The sequence below is a fragment of the Perca fluviatilis genome, chromosome 12 (genome assembly GCF_010015445.1).
Source record: "Perca fluviatilis chromosome 12, GENO_Pfluv_1.0, whole genome shotgun sequence".
NCBI lineage: Eukaryota > Metazoa > Chordata > Actinopteri > Perciformes > Percidae > Perca > Perca fluviatilis.
In genome coordinates, this window is record NC_053123.1 from 24,909,239 (window position 1) to 24,935,021 (window position 25,783).

Here is a 25,783-nt window from a genome sequence, read left to right on the forward strand (position 1 = left end):
TATACATAATCTATTTAGGTGTTGTGTGTTAACATCAGCAAACACAACAATTTGACACATTATATGAAAACACTTAGTACCTCCTTGTAGGCGTTTAGAAAGAGTTGTGAAACACAACGAAAGTTATTTCCGGTCAAATTTTGTCTGGACTTCAGAATAAAGGTCTAAAACTAGTACGGTAAGTATGCTGGTAGAAAAACTATGAATTTGAGCTCTTTGGATGTTTCGGGGCTCAAATTGTTTGGAGCAACAATAGGAAGTTGTATCGGTATGTTTAGGGGTATGGATGTGGTTTGGTTGTTGGATCGATTACTTACTTTTCCGCTCTTGTTCGTTCGATATAACCTACGCTCGATACCTATCGCCCTTAACTTAAATAAAATACTTGAGTAAAAGTGTGTTACTTGGTTCCTTTACTTTTCACTTCTATGTAGGCCTATACCATATCAGTTGGTTCACACTGGCAATAAATAAACTACATGTGTACAATTTTGCCCTCTAGATCACATTACACCAGCCACATAAATAATTTTATTCTGAAAGACATGTTAGTGACACGCCGGAAAAATGTGTGCGTGCGTGCGCGTGCGTGCGTGCGCGTGCGTGCGTGTGTGTGTGTATGTGTGTGTGTTTGTGCGTGTTTGTGTGTGTTTGTGTAGTGTGTGTGTGTGTGTGTGTGTCTGTGTGTGTGTTGCTCCAATAAACTCTGTCAAACAGGCAGACCTTCCTCCTCTTTGCTATCGCCAACCACCGGTTGGTTTCCGCTTATTTTTGCGGAAGTGATGATATTATTTTCCAAGGAGCTAATTATGTAGGCCCAAATAGTATTGCACAATCGCGCATCTGGCTGAGTGACTGTGGCATTAAGAGTGGTGGATCAGCCAGGATGATGTGTAGCCTGTAGAGGATCAATTGAAATAATTCTTAAGTGTCTGTTACAATAGTTGAGACATTATATGACAAAACTACATGTATAAAGCCAAAACTGATGGGGCTAGAACAGAAGTCTGCCAAATAGCCTACTTTATTAAATCTCACTCATTTAATCTATTTTCAGAACTATATAGTTTTAATTTCTTATTTTTAGCGAATATGTAGGTTGCTGCACATATAGAGCTGCAGGGTGTGTGAGTGCGTGCGCACGCATGTCAATCCCTTGCAGCGACTATTCAGCTAAACCTCTTTTCCTTCACATTGTTTCGCAGAAAGGGCTGTCTTTATTTAGTCATCACATGAAAACCAAAGTGCCATAGTGTCAGCGAGTACTTTCTGTATACCCTTGGTGCATTCCTCGGTTAATATTTAACTGTTTTATCTCTCTCTCTCTCTCTCTCTCTCTCTCTCTCTCTCTCTCTTTTTTTCTATTTATATATATATATATATATATATATATATATATATATATATATATATATATATAGTCTTTCTTTTGTTCTCTCTCTAGGGGTTGTCTTTTACAATAGCCCACGCCCGTACACATAGAATGAAGTAAATGTTGATTATGTAATCAGCTCTCAGGGCACACACCGGCTCATTCTTGAATAATGTGCTTAAACAATACGGCAATGCTCCGGTAAAGAGTGCTTCGCCAGATATGTTGTGTCCTTTAACACATAATGCATGTACAGAATATTTTCCTTGCATTCCTGCCTCTCAGACAAGCAAGCATGCGCATGAGAGGCTCAGCTTTGGCCTTATTTGGATATGGTAATGAGTGGCTTCTGACAGCCAATGAGGAGCGAGATCTTTCACACGTGACGATGATGGACCGCTTGGTAGGCGTGGTCCAGCGCGGAGCTTTGGTTAAAACCAGTGGACAAGGCACAGCGCATTCAGTGTAGGGAGAAGCAGGGACACACTATGAGGGGGAACTTTGTTACTATGAAACTTAGGAATATTTGCAAAATATTGTAAAAATTATCAAAATCCCTCGTGAATCAATAACCTGCCCCTAGGGTCTGAGGTTGTTAGTTTAGTTTGCCCGAAAAGGGCTTCTACACTCACTATTCTTACACTTTTTTGAAAGAATGTGTGAGACAGAGTTAGCCAGCTAGCTAGCTAGCTGAGAGGTGATACAGGCGGCAGGAGAACAAAAGATCTTTTTGCGTTTTGGCCGGTTGTACTGACATCAAGTCCATGCAGAACGTGTCATTACCATCACAATGCCCGTTTTACTTTTTCTGATAGACACGTCCGCTTCAATGAACCAGCGCACCCATCTGGGCACTACCTATCTGGACATAGCAAAAGGCGCTGTTGAGACTTTTATGAAGGTACTGTAACCACGGGACACATGAATATTGGGAGATCCCGAGCGGGATTGTACTGTTGCAAGCTCGCCTGTCAAACCCGATCTCTCGGTAACCGTAAATAATTCTCTACTATTTCCACAGCTCAGAGGGAGAGATCCGGCGAGCCGAGGGGACCGGTATATGTTGGTAAATTTTGAAGACGTTCCGTTCGGGATAAAGGTAGAGTTTGTTTTCGGGTCATGTCCAGCTTTACATTGCGCAGATTGACTGTCCCTCCATCGCTCCACCACGTTGTGATCACTACATCAATTGTGTAGAGAAAATCTTCAGGAGGAGCTTTCATACCCCTTTTAAAACATGGCCGACATTTTGTTTCAATGTGAGCAGCAAGGAACTCTGGGTGTTATTTATACAGCGAGGTGATATCTGGGGGGACAGGGAGGAGGAGGAGGAGGGGGTTGACAGACTAGCTTACTTTACTTGTTTAGACCAAATTGCCACTTTAGTCCCGGCACACATGGCCACTTTGAAATTTATGATCGCAGACCTGTCGCAATAGCCTGGTAGAAACGGATCTTAACTGCAGTGCTGTCAAATTATTGGCATGGGCAAATAGAGGGGAAGCGACCTATATATTTATGTTTATCCGTTCAGAATCCTAGTCAAATAAAGTTAACCATTGACTTCTGCAGAAGTTGTCTGGTGCTCACAACAGTGGTGTAGTTATATACCTTTTGTGCATGTTATTAACCAACATTTTTTGTTTTGTTTTTTTTAAAGGCTGGATGGAAAGAGAGCCATGCCATATTCATGACAGAGCTGAGGAACCTCCAAGCAGCTGGACTCACATCTATTGGCCAGTCCTTGAGGACCGCTTTTGATTTACTCAATCTCAATAGATTAGTGACTGGGATAGACAACTATGGACAGGTATGTAGCACTGAAGAGGCAGGGAAGAAGTCAAGTTGATGAAAGTGTTATGACAAGGTGCTATATGCCCCTACAGACCCCCTTCACCCACCCCCTACTCCCCTTCCCCTATCCCCAGTCTTACAAGCATCAACCACCGGCATACTGTGACCCAACACACTTTCAGTCATGTGCTCATGACACAAACATAACCGCAACAAAGTTACAAAGAAACAGGAACAACTTATTTCTTTCATCTTAGTAACCGTTGATTTGTGGACCTCTGGTGTTAAATACTGCCACTATGCTTTTAAACCATGTATAGCTTCATGCTAACATTTTTAAATGTACAGAGATTAGAGTTTTAAATTAGCTTTGACACTTAAACCCTAGAAGTGCATGATGTATTTCAAATTTAAGGATCCGTTACAGTCTTAGAGGGATTAACAGCCAAGTCTGCATAGATCTGCACTCAAGTTATTTTAGTAGCTACATCTAGCTAAAACTAAAGCACTCTAAAACAACAGATCCGCTTTAAACCCTGCCGTCATAAGGGTTATAATGTTCAGTTTTGTTGAAGCTGTTTCAGAGAGGTGTTATTTCAACTTAATGGTCGAGAAGGAATTGCTGTTGAATTATATTGTATTATGATGACAAATGTTTCTGATATTTAGTCTACTCTCATTGACATAAATGGGGTGGACACAATTTTCGAAACCCCTCTCCGTAAGAGTACAGCTTCTGAAAGGACCATAACGGAGAGTTGGCACCTCTCTGAAATGTTTTCAACCACAACTGAACATTAAAACCTTCATAAAGGTGTGATTTATTGCTGGGCTGTTTTTTCAGACTGCATAATGTTTTGCTAGCCTGGTCCTACCAGACTCTCGTACATGTCATTTATACAGAGTCTGGCCACTCTCCACTCTCCAAGTTTTAACTTCCTTGAAGACGGGTACTCTGTTGAAGTTTAAAACTATTGGATCTGCCCAGAGCCACTCTGGATCTGCCATAACCAATCACTAATGTTTGGTTGTGACGTCGGCTTAGCAGCGCTAGCATTCGCCTTAGCAGCGCTAGCATTCGCCTTAGCCAACTCCTTCACCACTAACGGAGCGAGCTGGAAAATCAAACTTTTCCCGAACCCTGTGGGGAGGAGGGCCACAGCATCATGGCCATCAACACAACTCAGCAAAGATTGTTCTTGCTCGGGCTTTAAATTCTGGATATTTGGCAGCGTTGCCACAACGGACCGAATGGCTTCACTCACATCTTTCTCTGCCGCCATTATGGAACTACAACTCAAACTCAAAAGCGCACAACCTCAACATCATCATTCTCAGCCACTCCCTCTGTTCGCTGATTGGACCAATACAAATTTGGCTGGAGAAAACCCGCGAATATACCGCAAACCCAGATGTAGTACTGAAGGAACATGAAAACTGAGCGGAAGTACGTAGGAGGGCGGAGCCAGGCTATAAAGAAAATTGTAACGTAGTGTATTTTCTTGCTTGCCAGAGGGCCTTTAAACTTGATTTGGGTTTAAATTCCCTTCTCACGCTTTTTATTTAGTGGAATGTTTATTGGGTTACTAATGCTGGATGAAACCTTGGGATTTAGCTCACAGGAAAGTCTTTGAATGATTTAAATATTCTGTTCACAAGATCCTGAACGTTAAGATATTCAAAAGAAAGGCTTTACAGGAAGAAAAAATGCCCTAATCTAGACGTCATAGATGTTACTTCCATTGTGTTGCGCAACTCAGTTTTTAACTTGTGAATTTAAAACAAGTCTCTCCTCTAGCTGGAACAGCAGAGTTGCTCTGATTCACAGCTGGCATAAAAAATTAATTGGGACTAAATATGGCAAACAAATATTCTTTGAGCTCACAAGGTCTGTAACTGATTCAATGTTACTGGCCCAGTTCCAAAAAGTGCCGCCTAATGACATCACGTCTCTGTGTGGTCAAACTTCCCAGAGAGGAAGGGAGGTAGTTTTTATATGAAAGCTGTGCGAGATGATTGATAAAAATTGTGAGATTGTGTTTTACAGTTGGAGTACTTTTCTAATCTTCTTTCATCGTGCCACTTAGTACAGTGTAATACAAAATGACCAGAGTGGATCTATCCCGATTTAGTCTCATTTGAAAGCAACGAATAACCGCTTGCAGTAGCTGTATCGCATCACCCTGTGAGGTTTTCTTGTCTTCTGTCCAGTGTTTTGAAATGAGTTTCAGTTTTCTGCCGAAATAGTCGTTACAACTGTAAGCTTAAAAGTCTAGCCCATATCCAGTTTGACTGCTAGGTGGGTCTGCACGCTTGGGGTTGATGTAGAACTTGGACGTCTGATTTCCAGTATGGAGGTAAGTCGAGAGGAGCAATAGTGAATGCTTACTAGCATTTCCTGAGTAACAAACGGAAGATCCCTCCCGTCAGGGGTAATGCATACATACAGCATACATAATGTATGTTAGACACTCTCAGGCAGTTTGAATTTCAAATACTGACCACGCTATCACACTGGCATAAGTGTTAAGGACACAGACTATAGACTGTGACACAGACACGTGCCTGTGAACACAAACTGCACATGCTGTGGTCAAGGTTACTGTTTATTGCTCTGGTCACCACTGACCTCTAATGACAGGTTGAATTAACAGTATTTCTAATTTAATGACCTCTGTGCCTTTTCAGAACTGCAGGCCAGTCTCAAAATGAATGGCACACTCACTCTATATTTGACATCATAACCGATGTAACTATTGTATTTTGCTTATGTCCTTCCAAAAGAAGAGGTATAAGGACCATTGTTAAATGGCTGAAACTAACAATTATTGGTATTATCAATAATTATCTTTAAAAAAAAAAACATCTTTTAGTCTTAATGATGTTCAAAAATAATGGAAAATGCGCATCTCAGTTTCCCATAACCCAATGTGACGTCTTCATATTACTACTTTTGTCCGACAAATGCTCCAAAACCCAATTCAGTTTACAATCATAACATTATTAATTTTCACTACATTGACTAATTTATTAATTGACTAATTGTTTTAGTATTATACTAGTGCATCACATCTCTTGTGAGCTGCTTTCTGTAGTGAGTTTCTGCAGAAAATTAATTTGTTCATGAGCAGATAATGTGGTAGCAGATTACAGTTTGAGAGCAATGGTCACATTTACACTAATACTAATACTGGGGAAACCCTGTATATATATTTTTGAACTTTGACAAACTTATCTAAAAGCTAACCCTAAGTAGTCAAAACTGTCAAAGGTTTCATCAGCACTCCGATTACTCTGCACACCTTCCTTTGTCTTATGTGATTTTCTGGATTAATTTACTTCAACGGCTGTAAATCAAAGCCAAAGTGATGTGGTAGCTTCACAGTGCTCTGTTGACTTTGTATTTGAAGTGCCCCATGTAATAACTCAATATCATCCGCTTTTCTTTCCAATTTAATTCATAAAAAAAAAGTCAACTTTGATTTTTCATCCTTGTGTTTGTAAGTGCTCAAGGTGTAAGACGTTCATTTGGGCAGAGAGCTAGAGAGGGAGAAGACAAAAGGGAGTAAGGCTGTGGGGGAGTTGATATTGCCCTGGAGTGCTTCTCTCTGCAGTAACAAGGAGCCCTCCAGGTTGCCAGGCATCTGAGATGACTCTCCCCTGGGAGATGAAGATAAGTTTGGAGGTAGGGAGTCAGCCAGCGGGTAATCATGACACTTATCACGGTTTCATTATGAGAGCAATGAAAGAGCAGAAGAAATAGAGGACAGCAAAGGAGGATAGTGAGGAAATGATATGACCGGTGATGTTTGGTCGGAAGTTATCACGTCAGCGCGGATGATAAACCGGGCTTTAATGGATCTCCATCAGCCTGGTGTTGTTAGCAGACCAGCTGATCCTGCAATTTCAGATGGACTGTAGCTGACTGCATAGACAACCCATCTATGAAGGCCGCTCCAGATGATTGGGGCTCCAATTACTGATTATTTTCATTATTGATTTATGCCTTGATTATTTTCTCGTTTAATCATTTGGTCGCAATTTCCTAAAACCCAATGTGATGTCATCCAGTGGCTTGTTTTGTCTGACAAATAATCCCAAATCTATTCACCGATTCAGTAAACTATCACATTAGACAAAGAAAAGAATCAAATCTCCACATTTCAGTGTTTTTCAAATTACTGAGTGATTATTTTTCTGTTGATCTGTGGCTTATCGTTTCAGCTCTACATGTAATAATACACTGACCTGTCAAACTGTAGTGGACGAGATTACAGGAGCAGAGCTGGCTGCTGCTCTGTATCGTCAGTATGAACTGATGTGATGTCCCAAAATCTAATTTTTAATAACTACATTTGGCCTTTTTTTAGCCCCCTTATGACCAACACCTAATTGCATAGCAACAGTAAAGCTAAGTGAGCAGATGTGACACAGATGAAATCATCTCGTCGTATCGTCTGTTAGCCTCATCGCGAACTCATTTGCATGCTAAGAAAGTGCTCGATATAATGGGATTTTGGAGTAGAAGGTAATAAAAAAAATTGCAAGGTTGTCATGGATACCTACAGTACAGTGGATCTTGGTAGTATCCTGCTCTGTTTTCTTTGGGCTGTTTGTGTAACTGGACAGATCCATCATTCAGCAGAAACCACAGCCTACAGGTTGAGTCCAAACTGAGTGGGTCCACATCCATTAATAATCACAGCGCTGCCGGAACAGAATGGCCTTTATGAAAACTCCGTATGACTCTGCAGTGAGGTCCAGTGTGCTGACTGTTTGCTGACAGGACTGCGTTGAGGTTTTACACTGTTAACTCGCCAAGTTATTCTGTGGAGATCCCACAGGGCTGATGCAAAGTGATAAATGCAGTGCTGCTCCAGTTTCATTTTATCAGTGTGTGAAGTGCTGGTGTCATGAAATATTGTGAGGTCTAGCAAAAAAGAGGTTTCACATAGATCCTCAGGTAATGTACTCTGCCATTGTGGAGGATAGAGTGGCCATATAGTGCAGATACACACTAATACTCTTCATAGATGTACAGATGTAGTCACTCTGTGCTAAAGACTGTACTCTTACTGTTTCTGTGCATTATTCCCTTGAGTTAAGGTTCTCTCTCTAGCCACTCACTTAAAATAGATTCCCTTTAACTTCGCTGTATAATGATACTTTTATCTGCACTCATTTATCCCTTGGAATGCTATAAATATACACCTGCTAAATTCTAATGTTTTTTTTTTTTTTTTGGTCATTGCTTTTGTCTGCCAATTTGGTTAAGTGTTTTAATTAATTGTGAATTTGTCTTCTTTATTCTTCACAGGGAAGGAATCCTTTTTTCCTCGAACCCGCCATTATAATCACAATCACTGACGGCAACAAGTTGACCAGCAGCGGTGGAGTCCAAGACGAGGTCAGCCAACATCAGGAGTGCTTCCTGCTTGGTTGGATGACAACTCAGGAGCCTGTCTGATCACACAATGTTCACTTTAACACAAGCATTCATCCAACCCTTCCCTATGATCTGTCACCACGGAGGCTAAAATTAAACCCACAGGACAATTACTATTACAAATCATTTTTAATAGTTAAGGTCAGAATCATCCCATGACTATATAAAGCAAAACAGTCCTGACGTATTGTACGCTCACAGCATATTACCTGTCTTACCGTGAGCTATCAGTAACTACATATCGTCACATTAGAAGAAAGATATAGAAACTGTAATGCTAGTCAGTTTTAGCTTTGAAGTCACGTTGTGGTAGGGCCTACAACTAATGATATTTTTTATTATCAATTATTCTACTGATCATTTTCTCAATCTTTTGATCTATAAAGTGTCTCACAACTCCCCAAAGCCCAAGTTGACACATTGAAATTGCTTGTTTTATGTGACCAGAATTCAAAAACTATATATATATATATATATATATATATATATAAAATTTACTCTCATAAAGGACCAACAAATCAGCAAATGGTCACATTAAAGACTAATCAATGAATCCCCCGGCCTTTAAAATGTTAGAAAATAGTGTAAAAAGGCCCACCATAATTTCCCAGAGCCTAATGTGGTGTTTCCATTACCAACAGTAATATAAAAGACAAAAATGTAATTCTTCCCATTTGAAAAGCTGGAACCAGCAATTTTTTTTTGGGACAAATCTGCTTGGTAAATGACTTAAACAATTAATAGATTTTTCAAAATCTTTGTAGTTTAATTGATTATCAAAGTAGTTTTAACTCTAGTGATGATACAGAAGTACAAAGGTCAGTCGTTTGAGCGTGTAGTGTTCCCTTTGAAGGGCTGTGTGAACACGAAGATTCCTTTGAGGTCTGCTAGTCAGAGAACAGCTGTCCTCCCAGTGACTCAGTAACTTATTCTACCTTGAACTATTAATTTATTTCTGCCTCCATCTGCAAGTTGTCATGTCTGTCATCCATGTAGAATATGTGTGCTGCTACTCCCTGTGAGATAGAGATAGGACTCACTCTATTAAGCCATGTATTCAGTTTTGTAGCTTGAGAAGCAAATTTTGTGCAGGTCAAACACATACAATTTTTAAATCCTTGATTCTTCAGCCACAGTCTAATTTATGCCATCTGTGATAATTCCAGGCTTGTGCTTGTTCAGACTGGGCACAAGTTACAGAGTGACATTTGGTGGGAAGTTTTGACTTTAATTGCAGCTCTTCTGGCGATATTTAAATGTCTGAGCTTCCTAAGAAATATCTGAAAAGATAATTTATGAGAAAATCTGAATCTGTATTTGAGTAGCAGTATGATGGATAAAAGCCTGTTACCATGAAGGGATAATGAGTCAACACTGTGAGATCTTATAATGGCACTAATAGCACAGTTTGCAGTCGGTATTTGCTTAAATGTTAATTAATTCATCTTTGTTGTATAATTACAGATATGATTTTGTATACTCGATGCCAACCCAGACTTGGGGTGGGCAATATGAACAAAATATTCTGTGACGCTATATAGTTTATATAATTGTATATTGTAATAGCAATATTTTCTGGATGTAGTACATTTTCTGCAAGTTTGTGTGGAAAAAAAGGTCTAAAGATAAGATAACCAAATGGGAAAATCTGTTTTTGGATATTGCAGGGAATTTAAATATCTGTTAAATGAAGGCACTTATAGCGTAACTCTCGCCAAAATACATCCTAGGTTCTTTTTGTGAATGTACCCGAGTCAAACTTTTTGTTTTAAAAGCATAATAAGGACGGAAATACCACTTTTAAGATTGACAAATGGCCTTTTGAATGGGAGAGCTAGGGGCACTGCTATGATAGCATCAAAAGCTCTATTTTTAAAACACTAAGAAGGCTCGACACAACATGAAACTTTGCTCCTAAGTATCACTAGGGGCTCTACATATGAACTCCAACATTGTTTGTGTACACAGTTTACTAAAAAAGGTTTTCAACGACTCACTTTAGCAGTTGTTGTTTACGCTATCCGCCTTCTTGTCAGTCAAGAAGAGTCGATCTCCGAATGCGAATGAACGGGCTCCATAGGAGGAAATGTCATTCTTACATGAGGCTCCTTTTTCAACTACAAGGTCAATATTGTTTTTCACTGATGACAAAACCACAAACTGTCTGTGCATTTATATGGAACTAAGCTTTAGGAGCTTTCCATCTTCACTCTCCTCCCTGTTACGTTGCATTCGGAGATCAACACTTTTTGACTGGCTAGATGGACGGCGACCGGAAAAACCAACAACTACAGTGAGGTGTTCAAAACCTTTTTTAGTAAACTCTGTGTACACAAACAATGTTCTCAATGCTGGAGTTCATGTGGAGAGCCCCTGGTGATACTTGGAGCAAAGTTTCATGTTGTGTCGAGCCTCCTTAGCGTTTTAGAAATCGTGATTTTGATGCTATTGTAGCAGTGCCCCTAGCGCTCCCATTCAAAAGGCCATTTGACCGAAAATGAGAATACGGTAAATCTTAAAAGTGGCGTTTCCGTCCTAATTATGTTTTTGAACGAAAGTTTGACTCGGGTACATTCACAAAAAGACCCTAGGTTGCATTTTGGTGAGAGTTACACTTTAATTCCCATAAACTTCCTGCTGATTGATTTTCAATTTCGGTCTAAAACAACCTGTGATATTAAAGATAGAGCTACCTTGGTATAAACGTTAAAGCAAAATCTCCGACATATTTCTGTCTGTTGGTGTATGTACTGTATATTGTCCAACATTTTGTCTCTAGTTATGATCCATGCTTCTTTGTGTCAGTAACATTCAATCCTCTGTTTCTCTCCTCCACCGTCCAGCTCCATCTGCCTCTGACCACCCCGCTGCCGGGTAGCGAGCTGACCAAGGAGCCCTTCCGCTGGGACCAGCGTCTATTCGCTCTGGTGCTGCGCATCCCTGGTAACGCTTCGGTGGAGCCCGAACCCCTCGGTGGCGTCCCGCCTGATGATTCTCCAATCACCCCAATGTGTGAGGTCACTGGAGGTAGGCTGGTGGTGTTTGGTTAATGTATAATATGTGTTTGTAGAGTGCATTGCTTAAAGGGGCACTCCACAGATTCTACACATAAAGGTCGGTTTACTCGTAATGAGAAGTACTTAATTAGTATAAAATCTGCAGCTCTAGAGGAGCTTTGTCAAGTCTGAAAAAGACTCAAGAGTTCTCTTGAGTTAGACTTTAGATTCAAATATTTGACTGAAGACTTGTTATAAATTTGGGAACTGGAGTTTGAAAGATGAGGGATGGGAAGGTTTAATGAAAGATGCTATTGAGTTGCATTATAGGAATAGTAAAATCCAGTGTTTTTGGTGCCCACAGGATATCTCAACCTCTGCTGCACTGATTTTGACAATCCTTTCTTTAATCTGTCTGTGACAAGTCGCCACACTTGATGGAAGTGCAATAATAAATCTAAATCTAGAGTATTTCATATATATATAGTAAAACTATTAATGTGACTTAAAGTTTTTTTGTTAATGTATGATAACTACAATAATGTTCAGCCCGCATTATCCAACAATTTAGAAAACCAATGTACGTAATTTACATGATTAGATTTAGAGGCCTTTGTGACTGCTGCATTTACTAATAAGGTATATGTAATTTAACTACTTCTACTACATAGTCTTTCTTCAACAAATATTCTTTGTTCATGTGTACACCAGAATATATAAGTTACTTGTTGTTATTTACAAAGTATGGCCAATTATTTGTAAATAGATGTCATTATAACCTTTCTTGGAAAAACACCATAAGCATATTCCTCTTGGGAGTGACCCAAGCCTCATTTCTACAGCAGAGCCCAGTGGAACATGCTGCGACAAGCTCAAAAGTATTTAGAACACCAGATCAAAATAGCTATTTGTTAAATGCATTCCGTTGCACAGCTGATTAATCATCTCTGTCAATACAAAGGAAGAGAATAACAATAAATCTGGATTTTTCTTTTTTTTTTTTTTTAAAGAGGGAATTATTTGTGACTGTAAGAAAGTTTGCCTTGGCAGCTGTTTTTCACTCACACACATCCCCGAGCTCTATCTCAGCACCATCTTGCTCAACTTTCAGATTTACTTGTGTTTACAGGTTTGCCATCGGGAGCTAAAAAAAACGCACAGTACAAACACAATATGCTCTTGTTTCAACTGTTGAGCAGGTCTGCTATAGCTGTTGTGGATGAGTTCAGTGCTTTGCTCAAGTGCACTTCAGGAGCAATTGTTGATTAAGGTTAGAAAGCTCAGATTTTCCCACTTGGTCCAGGATTTGTCTTACTCACAACACATCACAATACTTCTATCCAGGCCAACCCTGGCTGTCCACAGTACCTACTACCTACCAGTTTTAAATAACATCCATTTATAGAAGTGGACTTGTATTCCTCCTGTCTCCAGTCCTCATGCTGCCTGATTTTGGAAGCAGCTGGCAGGAGGAACCGACTAGAATGATGCTGATGGCAGGTTAAGATTAACGCACATAGAGAGATAGAGACAGAGCACACCAAAGCTCTGTGTAGCAGTCAGTGGTGCTGAATGCAGAACATGACACAGCTCCATTGTCAGTGACAGTCTACAGTGCATGCTGCCTGTCCATTACTGCTGATGGCAGACCTGACACAAAGCCACGGCCTATTGAAAATGAGTGAGTGAATGGGTGCATATAACAAGGTCATCAGAGGTGAAGTTGGAGGCAGTAAATGGCCACAAGGCTGAATTAGACTAATCAGTTGTAGTTTTGTAAGACACTGTCTGATTCACGGTCTTTACTCATGCAACCTTCGCTGCCTTGTGACTGATGCTATGACAAATAAGCTGCAGAAGCTTTAGAGCTTTAGAGATCTACGTTTCATGCAAATGTACCTCTTTGCATGCCGGTAACATGTAGTGAGTGTAAAGGACTGATGCAACCCCATGAACATGAATACAGTGTTAAGTCGGAAGCACTTGGCATTGTTCTGTATCTGTAGTCCAGCGCTGCAGTGTTTTGAATTAAACTAATAGTACTCTACATTCAGTATAATGCGCTTTTAACCAGGATTATTTAGTAGTTTTAATAGGTGGTTGATAAATTCATGGTTAGGTTTGAGTTCTGAAAGCTGGCACCATTTTGGATCTGGTTTTAAGTTGGTAAGAGATCCAGATTCTTTAAGCTTTGGGTCTCAAATGTTTTTTCTTCCCTCACAAGAAAAGCAACATGCAGAACATTCAGATAGTTATTTTATCTAGATAACTGGGATAGATATTGGCACTGATCTTCCTTGATTTAATTAACTTTGCATCGATTTGATTCTTCTTTTAAGATGAATGTCAAAGTGCTTCCCAGAATGTATCCTTGAAACTTACCCTTCTTTTTATTTCACACGCAAGTAGCTATCACATACTTTTCCCCCTGCAAAATTAATCATTTTGTCTACGCTGTAATAACTTGATTTCCACAATTTTACATATCATGTAGCCCTCGCTGTACTATTTCTGATGAGTCACCACAGTCTACACGTTACAACATTTTATGCAAATGTACACTTATTCACTGAGTAAAGGCAAATGATGCAGATGCAAAGATTAATCTTGGAACTTTTTACCCAGGACTACTACCGGTAAATGGAAAATCTAAATGTAATCTGTCTTTCAAAACTTGAGTTTTAGTTAGATTTTAGAGGTATTTATTAGTGATGCACCGAGATGAAAATTCTTGGCCGAAACCGAAAACCGAAAAAAGAGGAAACCAAGACCGAAAACCGAAACCGAAACACCGAAAGAAATTAAGCCAATTATTAGTACCATTGCATTTATGGCTATGACTGTGTACTAACTTTACTAAAATCAAGGCATTGCAATTGTATAAATTAATATTAAAGTTTAATTAAAAAAAATATCTAGCAGAAATATGGCTACAATCTGATAGTCACATACAGTATACAGTAGCCTAAGAACAGAATAGCTTACCTATTGTTGTTATTATTATTATTATTATTATTATTATTAATTGAGGCACTTTCTTGCAGGATTTCACTGAACATATCAGACAACGAGGGTGCATGCCCCTCATCTGGTGCAGCGAGACAAGTCTTTTTTTCTGCGCTCTGATCTCCTGCGCTGGGCGCTGCTCCGTCTCCGTCTCCACGCGGGTTCTCCGCATCCATCGCGGCCTGGATCATCATTCTCGTGCGCCCTGCTTTATTTCCGCATCCAAGTAATGGTCTTCATAACGCGGATCAAGTACAGTCGCGATGAAGTGCAGAGGATCCGAACAGATCCCACTGAAATGTGTGCTGACAGACTCTAAGAGCGTACTTTTCATTGTTTTCACTCCGTGGTCCGTCTCAACCTCTTTGCTTAGGAGACGCTTTGCAGGTGGAACGGATCGGGTACTGACACACGTGCAGGTCGCGTTTTCTGTTTGCGTCATCACAACATTTTCGGCCGTATTGTTTCGGTGATAAAGGTATTTCGGCCGAAATTTTCGGTGGCCGAATATTCGGTGCATCCCTAATATTTATAACTAGCCAAAGTATGTGTAATGACTCTGACTACATGTTATGTAAAAGTGGTCGCTCATTGTAACAAACCCAAAGATAATTATCACCCATCTCTAGTAGTTTCCCTCAGCTTCATGGAGCCTTCCAGTCTCTTTTCAGTATTTAGCTTTCAGTATATACTAGCTCAGTATTTAGTTTTTTTATGGCTCATTTACTGTGTGATTCAGCCTTTACCCTGTTCCAGCAGCAGTAAGCAGCTGTTTCCTGTTATCAAGCTCAGATAAATTTACTGCACTCTACCCGCTTAGCACCAAACATTAGAGAGACAAAGTTAGTGACTTTGTCTGTGACTGGTGAAGAAGAGTGGAGCGGAGCATCTAGCAGCTAAAGAGACAGATATTTTTTTTTTTGAGTTGTTGGAGCTAAACGTCCAAGTGAATATTGGACTTAAATTAATTCGGTGACCAGAAATGATCTAGTAAATGATAATGTCTGGATGTGTTCTGATGCCAATGTTAACGCTAAAACAACTTATATAAACTTTGTCAGCTTGTTCCACTGTGCCCTAGTGGCCCCAAATGAATTAGTGCAGCCTTAAGAGTGTTAGATAAAACTCCTAAACAGAGTTGAAAGGATTCATATTTAATAAGTGGATTCAATACCTTGTCAATATTCAGTTAAAGGACCAGTGTGTAGTATTTAGTAGCATCTAGCAGTGAGGTTGCTTAGTAGAACCTACGGTTCCCTTCAGGCAACGTCAAAACACAAAATACTCTCCCTAGAGGCGGTGTTTGGTATTAAGTTTGTCCTTTCTGGGCTGCTGTAGAAACATGGCAGTGCAACATGTCAGGCTCTGTGGAAGAATACTTGCTCCCTAGATATGAAGGGCTAATTGTAAGATAACGCAAACACACAATTTCTTAGTTTCAGGTGATAGACCCTCGTGAAAATATAGTTATGAATATTATGTTCTATTTCTGCCAATATATTCCCTAAATCCTTCACACTGCTCCTTTTAAAAGCCATTGGAATCCGGTTTAATTTATTCCCATTTTCATGTGTCTGTGTTGCAGGACGTTCCTACAGCGTGTTCTCTCAGCGAATGTTGAATCAGTGTCTGGAGTCACTGGTGCAGAAAATCCAGAGTGGAGTGGTGATAAACTTCGAGAAGACTGGGCCTGACCCTCCTCCTTTAGAGGGTACGAGACACCTTTGTTTAATGACATTTTATTGCTGACTCTATTTCTGAAAGACCTTTTTGACAACCGCTGCACTGCATCTGTTTGATTAGTAGATAATCTCTTTGCTCTCTCCCGCTCCCGGTTTTTTTTTTTTAATCCCCCCCCTGAGCTTTTCTTTGCTGTGGTTCATAAGCAGCTGGTGGATGTCACGGTTTAAAGCCCCAACTTAATATTTAAACAGCCCACACACTTACAGTTCATCCAAATCATTATGTTGTGTTTCATACCTCACAAACCCCTTCTTGTCTTAAACGGCTGCTGGTTGTTTTACCTGTGAAGTCAGCTTCCTCTGTTACTGTCTGTGTCTTTCCAGATGCTCCAGCTGAGGTGGTGAAGTCTGGTCCACAGGCTTGGCATTGTTGTCACAAGCTGATTTACGTAAGACCCAACCCCAAAACCGGTGTCCCCATTGGTCACTGGCCCATCCCTGAGGCCTTCTGGCCGGACCAGAACTCCCCCACGCTGGTAAGAAACTTGTGGAAGAATCAACAAAGCTAAATCACCAAATCATAAAAATGTATGGTTTGACCATGCATCTTTTATAGTACCTTTTAAAGCCTCTGTTGAATTTTTTGCATTGGTATCTTGGACATTTAGCTGACAGTTGTATTCATCACTTAGGTTCTAGAGCAACAGGGGAATCATTCTAAAGTTCTGCAAAACCTTACAAAGATTATCTTTATTTCTAATTCTTTACAAAGATTGGATGCAAATATTTGTGTCCCAAATAAACTCCATTCATAATGAAGATGCAATATATAAGGAGAAAAGACAAAAGTATATTGTTTGTTCACATGGACACTCAACCTAAAAAAATGAATTACACGGGCCAAATATATTGCACAATAGAACAAATAAAGCAAGGGCAGGTAGCAGCGCAATATAGCTGATATGTATCTGGCAATATATAGTATGTTTCTTGTCTTTTGTCTTTTCATTTTGAATTGACTTGAATTTTATAAATACACAGTAAAAACAGAAGATGAAAAAACTATCTTCAAAACGTGTTTTCTAATACTATAAAATTACATGACGGCTTGTGAAAAAAATGGAAACGTAACTGAACAGTAATATCATTTATAACACAAAAACGATACATCTAACATCTTACGTTGCAGACATGCTAAAAAAAAGTGCATTATTCTGTATCCATGATTATAGCTACATGATGATTTTTACAGTGCAGAATGTTAATGTGATGTAACATAACGGTATTATAACAGTATTTACCTCTCCCTCTGTGCCCCACCCAGCCCCCCCGCTCAGCCCACCCCCACATTCGTTTCTCCTGTCTGGACGCGGAGCCCATGGTGATAGACAAGGTGCCCTTTGACAAGTATGAGCTGGAGCCTTCGCCTCTCACCCAGTACATTTTGGAGAGGAAGTCCCCGCACACCTGCTGGCAGGTACAGCACCATCACAACCACAACACAGGAAAAATAACAAACACTTTGTGGGAAAGGACTCAAACATTAAAGCTGAAATCCATAACGTTTCTAACCTCAGCACCTGGTGGTTGGATGATAATTTCAATCAGAAGTTTATGGTCGTTTATGGTTTCCTCTAGCAGTTTTAACCTCATCTTTTATGTGTGTGGAATGTTTTTTTATGGATGCAGCATGGGTGAAAGCCCAAACCAAATGTTCTATAATGTGGGACAATCAAGTGAATCTTGTATTTTTCTATCCTATTACTAGTTGTCTCTCCATTTTTCATTCATCCCAATTGTTTGTTTCTTGCTGTACATCCTCAGTGGGCTGCTAACCTGTCTGTAAACATTTAGACTTGTTTTTGTCTGCCCTCTACAAATGCAGGTTGTTAAATACATTCATGGAAACATATACTTAATTTTACAGTAATAAATGCACAGCTATCAAACGCTGTGTTCTACTTAGCCAGAGGTTAGTTGAGGTGTAAACCTTAGCTTGAAAAGCAGGTGTTTAAAGTGCTGACTTCTATTTAAAGATATAGAAATAGTTCATACGTTTTCAGCAATAGGTGCATGAACATGGCTCAGGCTACAGATCATGTTCATGGTCATATTGCAGTTATTGAGACAGTTAACAAAAACAACCTTCTGCATGTCATGTGTTTGCTAGTTGAAGAGTTCTAATGTCACCACACTTTGATTGGTTTCCTTGTTGTCTTTTAGGTGTTTGTGTGTAACAGTGCCAAGTACAGTGACCTGGGCCAACCCTTTGGCTACTTAAAGGCCAGCACAGCTCTCAACTGTGTCAACCTGTTTGTGATGCCCTACAATTACCCCGTGCTTCTGCCACTTCTGGGTAAGACTGGCGGTTCACATTTGTCATCCTTCCCTCATTTTTGCCGTCACTGTGTGCTCCTGTATATCTCGTTAATTGTCATTTAGAGGGAAGTAGACATAGGACCAGTCTTTTGTACTGTCATGCATGCCTCCACATTCCTCAGCACATGTAAATAAACATGGTCATAATGTGCCATTATAGTAAGAGGGTCATATTATTAAATTTATTATTATTTGGCAAAGGCTTTAGAAAATTGAATTAATCCATGAAAAAGTAAGAAATGTAAAATTTCTCTCTTGCAAAACCTGGAGGCTTTTATACAGTAAATGTTGCAGGTGAACGTCATTTTTTAGTCTAAATTTGTTTTCTTTCTTGCAGATGACTTGATCAAAGTGCACAAGTTCAAGCCTACCATCAAATGGCGGCAGTCCTTTGAGAACTACCTGAAGACCATGCCTCCATATTATATCGGGGTAAGTGGAAGTTTTTTTTTTTTAATTATTTGTGCCAACCTAGGAAAACCATAAAAGATATGCTCTGGTCTTATTGTTGTTCTTCTTCCCACAGTCCCTGAGGAAGGCTCTGAGAATCATGGGTGCACCAAACCTGCTGGCTGACAACATGGAGTATGGCCTGAGCTACAGCGTGGTCTCCTACCTGAAGAAGCTCAGCCAGCAGGTAAGAAGTTGGGATGTTTTGTCTTGCTACCTTTGGGCACATACAGTATCACAGAAAATCGGTGTCTATCTGCTGTCTGTATGTTAGCCTGATGCATCTTATTATTTCAAATTTTAGTCAGTCTCACATCCACTGTCCTGTTGCCATAATCACTCACCAGCACACAAATCCAAAGCTTAAAACTGTCCCCAAGTGCATTTACTCCTATTTGAGTAAACCTTTAAGTAACTTGACAATAACAAACAAAAAAGTGTTTAAAACAGTCACAAAATGCATGGTCAGATTTATATCCTTGGTTACTTATTCTTTTGAATAGATACAGTGTTAATATTATGCTTAATTTTATAGTAAATTGTATAGAAGCAAATTTAAAGTAATGAAAACATAAATTTTTGATGTGGGTGCAAAAAATTCAATATCATATTGACCCTGGTATCAAAAAATGATCAATCCTAGTGTGCATATTTTAGAATTGTTTATACATTAAGTAAGAGACTGAATGTGACTGTGTTCCAAATGCATCTAGTCATATTGCTTATTTGCTTACATTTCCAGTCAAAAATTGAGTACGACCGCCTGATTGCCTTGATTGGTAAGAAACAGCCACCCGAGGCCGGCATCAAGGTGCGTTGGCGAGGTGGAGGTATTTCTCTGGCCCAGCGCAGGGACTTCATCCAGCAGCTGCAGAGTCTCTCTGGGGAGGCTCCGACTCTGCCCTTGGAGCTCAACCCCAAAGAGTTCCAGGGCTTCCAGCTGGCACTGCTCAACAAGGTAACGATGGATTATTATTCATGTTAAAATCAAAGTTTTTCAAAGGATAAACGGATTCTATAAGCAAGAGGTATTCAGTCAGGGTTACACACATCAACATTTTATTTTACTCTTGTCTACTGAGCTGCATTTACTTCAAATATTTACATTCACCAAATATTATTTACTATTTATGAAAGTTGTGATAGTGTTGTTCCTTGCGAAAATCTCACTCATTCACTTTCTGCTTAGACTTTCTCTGCCTTCCTGGCTTTTCAGCCAACAATCCTCCAGAGGTGTTTATTGAGATGAAGTTTGTTTGGGTGCTTGTTTGAGGGCTTTGGCATTTGAAAAATGCTCATCTCTCCCCGACAGTATCCACTGCATATCCTCTCTGTTATAGCCAAAGTACAACTGTATTTCACCAGAAAACAACCATATTTACTGGCCTAATTTAAACTCCCATCGCTGTCTTTACAATACCCTCTGTCTTATGTTCTCATCAGGGCCTAAAGCCGCAGAGCTTTAGGAATCCCTACGACATACCACGCAGCCACCTGCTGGACCAGCTTAGCCGAATGAGGAGGAACCTGCTCAACACCAGCGTCTGTACTCTCAGAGGGCAGGACTCAGGTAAGTCACTGTGCAAGACTTGTTTCTCACACCCACTGTTGGGTTTGGTCATAATTGTGCTCTGGTATTCCTGTAACCACACCCAAAACTGATCTCACGGTGAAAACATCAACCACTGACTGAAAGGTCATCAAAAGAAAAGATCTTTATCTGGTATTAAGAGCAAAAATTTTAAAATTCTGTGTGTTAGGGCTGTTGGAACGAATTCCAAAAGTTAAATATAATTCAAATAGTAAAATAATCAATGCTATTTGAATGCTGAAATTACTATTCGAATGTGATTTTTTTAAAATTTTGATAAATAGGTTGGCTAACGTTAGCTAACCTCCTCTTCTCATGTCACGTCTGAACAATAAGTTACGGGGGTGAGAAACGAAAGGCATTGTGAACTAACGCTACGTACCAAGTAACGTTAGCTCAGGGGGGAGTGACAGGCTGCGGCTGGAAATCGGAAGAAGGATGGGAAATAGTTTAACATGACTTTAAAATCAATCTCCACCGAACCAAAACGCTTATGTTATCAACAGTTAGCTTGTTCTGGCTTCCTAACGGCATCGCGTGTTAAAGGAGCTTAGCTGGGAGCTTCATGGAGACAGCTAAAGATTATGTAAGCTGGCCTACAGCTGTCAGAGTTAGCTTTATATATTACCTTCTAACAGCTGTATTCTCAGTAACGTGACAATCTGCAAGAAACAGGTTTGCTTATAAATCACTAAAATAGTAATGGCATCGCCGTTTGGCTTAGTTATCAATGCCGTTAGCACCGTCGCTAACACTATTGTTACTTAGTTTATGACAAATCGTTTTGGCTGTGCTTTCTAACATGATGTCATTGTGCTAACCGAGCACCGTTAGCGGCGTGCCAGAAATGCAATTCGCCATGACGTAGATCCCCTTCAAGGCCAGGCTGATGTTGGAAGTCCCTCTAGTGGACAGAACGTGTAACAACGACCACATGCTTATAGTGGCATTGACAATGCATAAGCCTGAGTTGTGTAGTACATATTTATAACAGGCTGCTTATGAGCATTAAATATTTGAATATTATTTGAATATTTAAAAAAATAACAAATGAAATTCTAATGGTATTATAGAGGAAGACTGACCGCTCTAGTGTGTGTATTAAATGTTCCTGTCTCCTGTCCAGACCAGCTCCACAGCGTGCCAATAGCCCAGATGGGCAACTACCAAGACTTCCTAAAAGCTGCTCCTCAGCCTCTTCGAGACGCAGACCCTGAACAGCCCAAACGCCTCCACACATTCGGCAACCCCTTCAAACTAGACAAGAAGGTAACATATCGGCCCTGATATACAGTATATGATAACCCTGGTCCTCTTTCATGAGTAAAAGACAAAAATTGTTAATTTAGGCAAATGTAAATTGACCACCTTCCTCACTCCCCTCTCAGGGCATGATGATCGACGAGGCAGATGAGTTTGTGACCAGCCCTCAGAACAAGGGTAAGAGACCAGGAGACAGCAGCAACATGACGGGCGGAGGGCCCAAGAGACGTCGCTGCATGTCGCCTCTGCTGCGTCTAGGCAGAGCCTACACCCCTCCAGTAACACCGCCTGCCAGCCCTCGGCCAACCGGTATAATTACACGTCTTTCTAACTATGCAATCCAACTCTGCAATGTATCTGACTTAGCACAAATAATATAGAAATGCCTGAAAAAGCAAAAACAACATGGCTCATGTCAGCCAAAGTCTGTCGTTTCAAGTAATTTAGTGCTAAACTAAATTTTAATAAATACATTTTTTTTTTTAAATCTCTGAACCTGCAGACATGGACACGAATGACGGAGCAGCTGAACCGGACCTGATCATCAACCACCTGAATCAGAACCACTACGGCTCAGACGAGAGCTCAGACTCTGAGCTGGATCAACCCTCGGAGCCCGGCGACCACCAGGAGAACCACACGGCCGCGGAACCAGAGGACCTCCGGCACGGGGACGTGGAGGAGGAGGAGGACGAAGAGGAGAATGGGCAACCCCAGGCAGGCGAGCTGCAGCCGGGCAGCGAGGGAGGAGCGGAGATGGTGCTGGTGGAGGACCAGCCGCCTCGCTACCTGACACCTGCAGCTCTGAAGAAGCACATCCACATCGAGACCACCAAGGTCAACAACGAGCTGAGGACGCTCATCACCAGGGAGATCAGGAAACCTGGCCGACGTACGTAGCCAAACATAGTCTATGGGGGGGGTCGGGAAAAAATAAACGGTCTACTAGGGCTGGGTTTAGATAGATATTCTGTTTTTCGGTGTTTTAAGCCCCCCAACGTCTCCTTCCAGGCAGCGCTGCCTGGAAGGCACTAGGATTAGGCTATGGTTATGGTTAGGGTTAGGATTAGGGTTATGGTTAGGTGCCTTGAAGTCAACGGCCGCAGCGCTGCCTGGAAGGAGACATTGGGGGCTTAAAACACTATCGAGCAGATATTGTTCTATACCAATGTTGATGTGGTAGCCAAGTTTGGTATTTATACCGAAGCGATATTACATTTTTAATTAATATTTAAATATTTTTTTATTTAATTTAGGAAATATAAACATTATTTCTTCAAAAGCCTTTTTTTTTATTTTATTTTACAAAAGAAGACCCATGTTACATATTGTCTAAACACAAGCAGCCATTTAAAGACCTATGCCTGAGTTAAAGAAAGCATTGGCAGAACTATAGTTTAAATCATCAAATAACTGACTAAAGATTAAGTATTGAGGTTTAATACCCAGCTTTACTTAAGGACTTCTGCAGTTCTAGAAAACACAGCATTATTGAGCAATTATTCCTCATTAACTTTCTCTCTTTCTGTCTCAGACTATGAGAAGATCTTCCTCCTCCTGAAGCAGATCCAGGGCACTCTGGACACCCGACTCATCTTCCTCCAAAACATCATCAAAGAGGCGGCCAGGTACAGTTAAACCCTCCTCTGATGTAACAGCGTTACTGTTATTACCCTGCTGTCTTAAATAAGCTGGGACAGAACCATTTGGAGATGTGGTTAAGAAACAAATCCCCTGTGTTTCACTTGTAGATCCTGTATCGCTCAACTATCTTTGCTTAGGCCCGCCCTTTACGACTCTCTTCAGAAAAAGAGCAATTCTATATCCTAGTGCTGTGATCACCAGCAGCATCCTGTTCCTGACATAAGAAAATGTGACTATTCAAACGCCTAAAATGTTTGGTTTAATGGACTTACTTGCTACAGAACTAACCCTAACCCCAAAACAAACTTGTTTTTATCGTTTGTTCCTCGCTTTAGGTTCAAGAAGCGCGTTCTCATCGAGCAGCTGGAAAACTTCCTCGAAGAGATCCACAACAGATCTAATAACATGAACCACGTGGACACGCTCTGAGACCAGCTCATTCCTAAACTTAACTCAATGAAAATGAACCTGACAACGCCCCACGTCCTTCTGAACCCCCCCCCACACACACACACCACCACCACCACAACCACCCCCACCTATACTTGGCCCCTGCGGAGAAGAGACAATACAGCATCTAGCTCTCAAACTATCACCTCTTCAGTGGACTCTCAACATTATTGATGGTCGCGTTGGTTTGCACACAGTTTAAACTAAAGTCAGTGTTGACCCTGAATGATGCAAGTTTTCAGATATCCAAAAGGGGGAGTGAGGAAGCATTTTATTGCTACAGGTGAAGTGTTTTGTCTACATAATGAAATTTTTGGCCTGTAGAACATTTGAGCATGGCTGTTTTCTGATCTGTGAACCCGTCCTGAAGCGTCCCCCTTCGCTTATTCTCCTCCTCCAATTTAGATTTTCTTCTTTTTAAAAGACAAAGTGAAAAATCTCTCAAAAGACGAGGTGGATAAAACGAGGGAGTGCAGGACTTTTCTGGAGAGCAACAGATAGCAGCCTGCGTCTGAATGTTATGCTCAGTCGTGTTTTATTTGTGATGATGATGTAATGGAGCCCCAGTGTAGAAGGGTTCAGGTTGTGTGTTGGTAACTCAGGGTCAAACAGGATCCAGTGGAGATGCTTATGAAACACTTTTCTTCCCTTACGTTCATTTACTTTTCCCTTCTTGTTAGGTCGTCTACTGTTTGTTTTGTGGGATGATGAGTTTGTTGTTCTGTTTGACTGTTGGAATTACCTTACACTCCACTAACTGAAGCACTCTAATGCTGAGTATGACTTGGCTCAAGTAATCAATTTGTGAACTTGTTGTTTATCTACCAGACTGGCGTATAATATTATTGAGTAGTAACTTCAGACTGAATAATTTGGACAAAACTGATTCACAGTTTTCATTACGTCTGGAAGCGTTAAACTTAAAAAATTCTGTGTCTTTTGCAATACAGGTTTTCTGAGAGATCAACACAAAGTTAAAATCCTTTTGAGTGATGCAACATCATTGGTTACAGATGTTGAAATACAGGGACAAAAAGCTCAGGAACTAACACTTACGCATCATAATCAGCAATAACATTGGAGCTACTTTTACCCCATTTTTATCTTAATTTTAGCCTGAAACAGCTGATATGCAACACAAACTGTTGTCCCCTGGAGTGTTGATGAACCAAGGTCTCAGATGCCAGCTTGTCCCAACATGCTGGTTGCTGCCAAATAACTTAACCTGTCCCCAAAACTCCTCCCCGCCATGAATCTCAAACCAACTTCTTGTCACTTAACCGTGAATGCACTTGTGTAAATTTGAGAATGTTTATTTAATGTAATTTAAAAGAAAAACTTACCTTTTTGTTGCAAAAGTTTTTTTCAGTCCTGTTCAATTTTCTCAAGTATACACAAATAATCTGAAGTAAGGTCTGGAGGTCAAGAGTTGATTTCTGATTCAGGGGGCAGCCCTCTTCTGTTCCCTCCCTCCTTGGACAGGGACCAAAATCTGCCATACTTGTCTTTGTTTGTGAAGAGGCCGCTACCAAAAGAGTATTTTGAATACACTGTAAAGATGTAAATAACCCTAGAGTACTATTTAAAGAGAATGTTCAGTGGAAAATGGCCTTTTTGTAAGTATTTCCATGAATAAAGTTTCTATTTTACACTGTGAAGGGCCATGTAAATAAAGTTGTTCTGTAAAGATGTGACTCTGTGTTTTTGTCC

The 25,783-nt window shown here is 40.4% G+C and overlaps 1 protein-coding gene across 1 annotated transcript; it reads left to right on the forward strand.

Annotated features, from left to right (window-relative positions):
* The first annotated feature begins 1,846 nt into the window (after window positions 1-1,846).
* ints6 (integrator complex subunit 6) lies at window positions 1,847-25,766 on the forward strand. Its single transcript, XM_039818272.1, has 18 exons — window positions 1,847-2,273; window positions 2,394-2,471; window positions 3,033-3,182; window positions 8,484-8,573; window positions 11,456-11,639; window positions 16,200-16,325; window positions 16,681-16,832; window positions 17,621-17,773; window positions 18,520-18,652; window positions 19,013-19,107; window positions 19,202-19,312; window positions 19,868-20,083; window positions 20,569-20,695; window positions 21,843-21,985; window positions 22,105-22,288; window positions 22,482-22,871; window positions 23,514-23,607; window positions 23,959-25,766. Exons 1-18 carry the CDS (start codon window positions 2,163-2,165, stop codon window positions 24,050-24,052), a joined length of 2,631 nt encoding a protein of 876 aa, XP_039674206.1. The 5' UTR covers window positions 1,847-2,162; the 3' UTR covers window positions 24,053-25,766.
* Window positions 25,767-25,783: the final 17 nt, after the last annotated feature.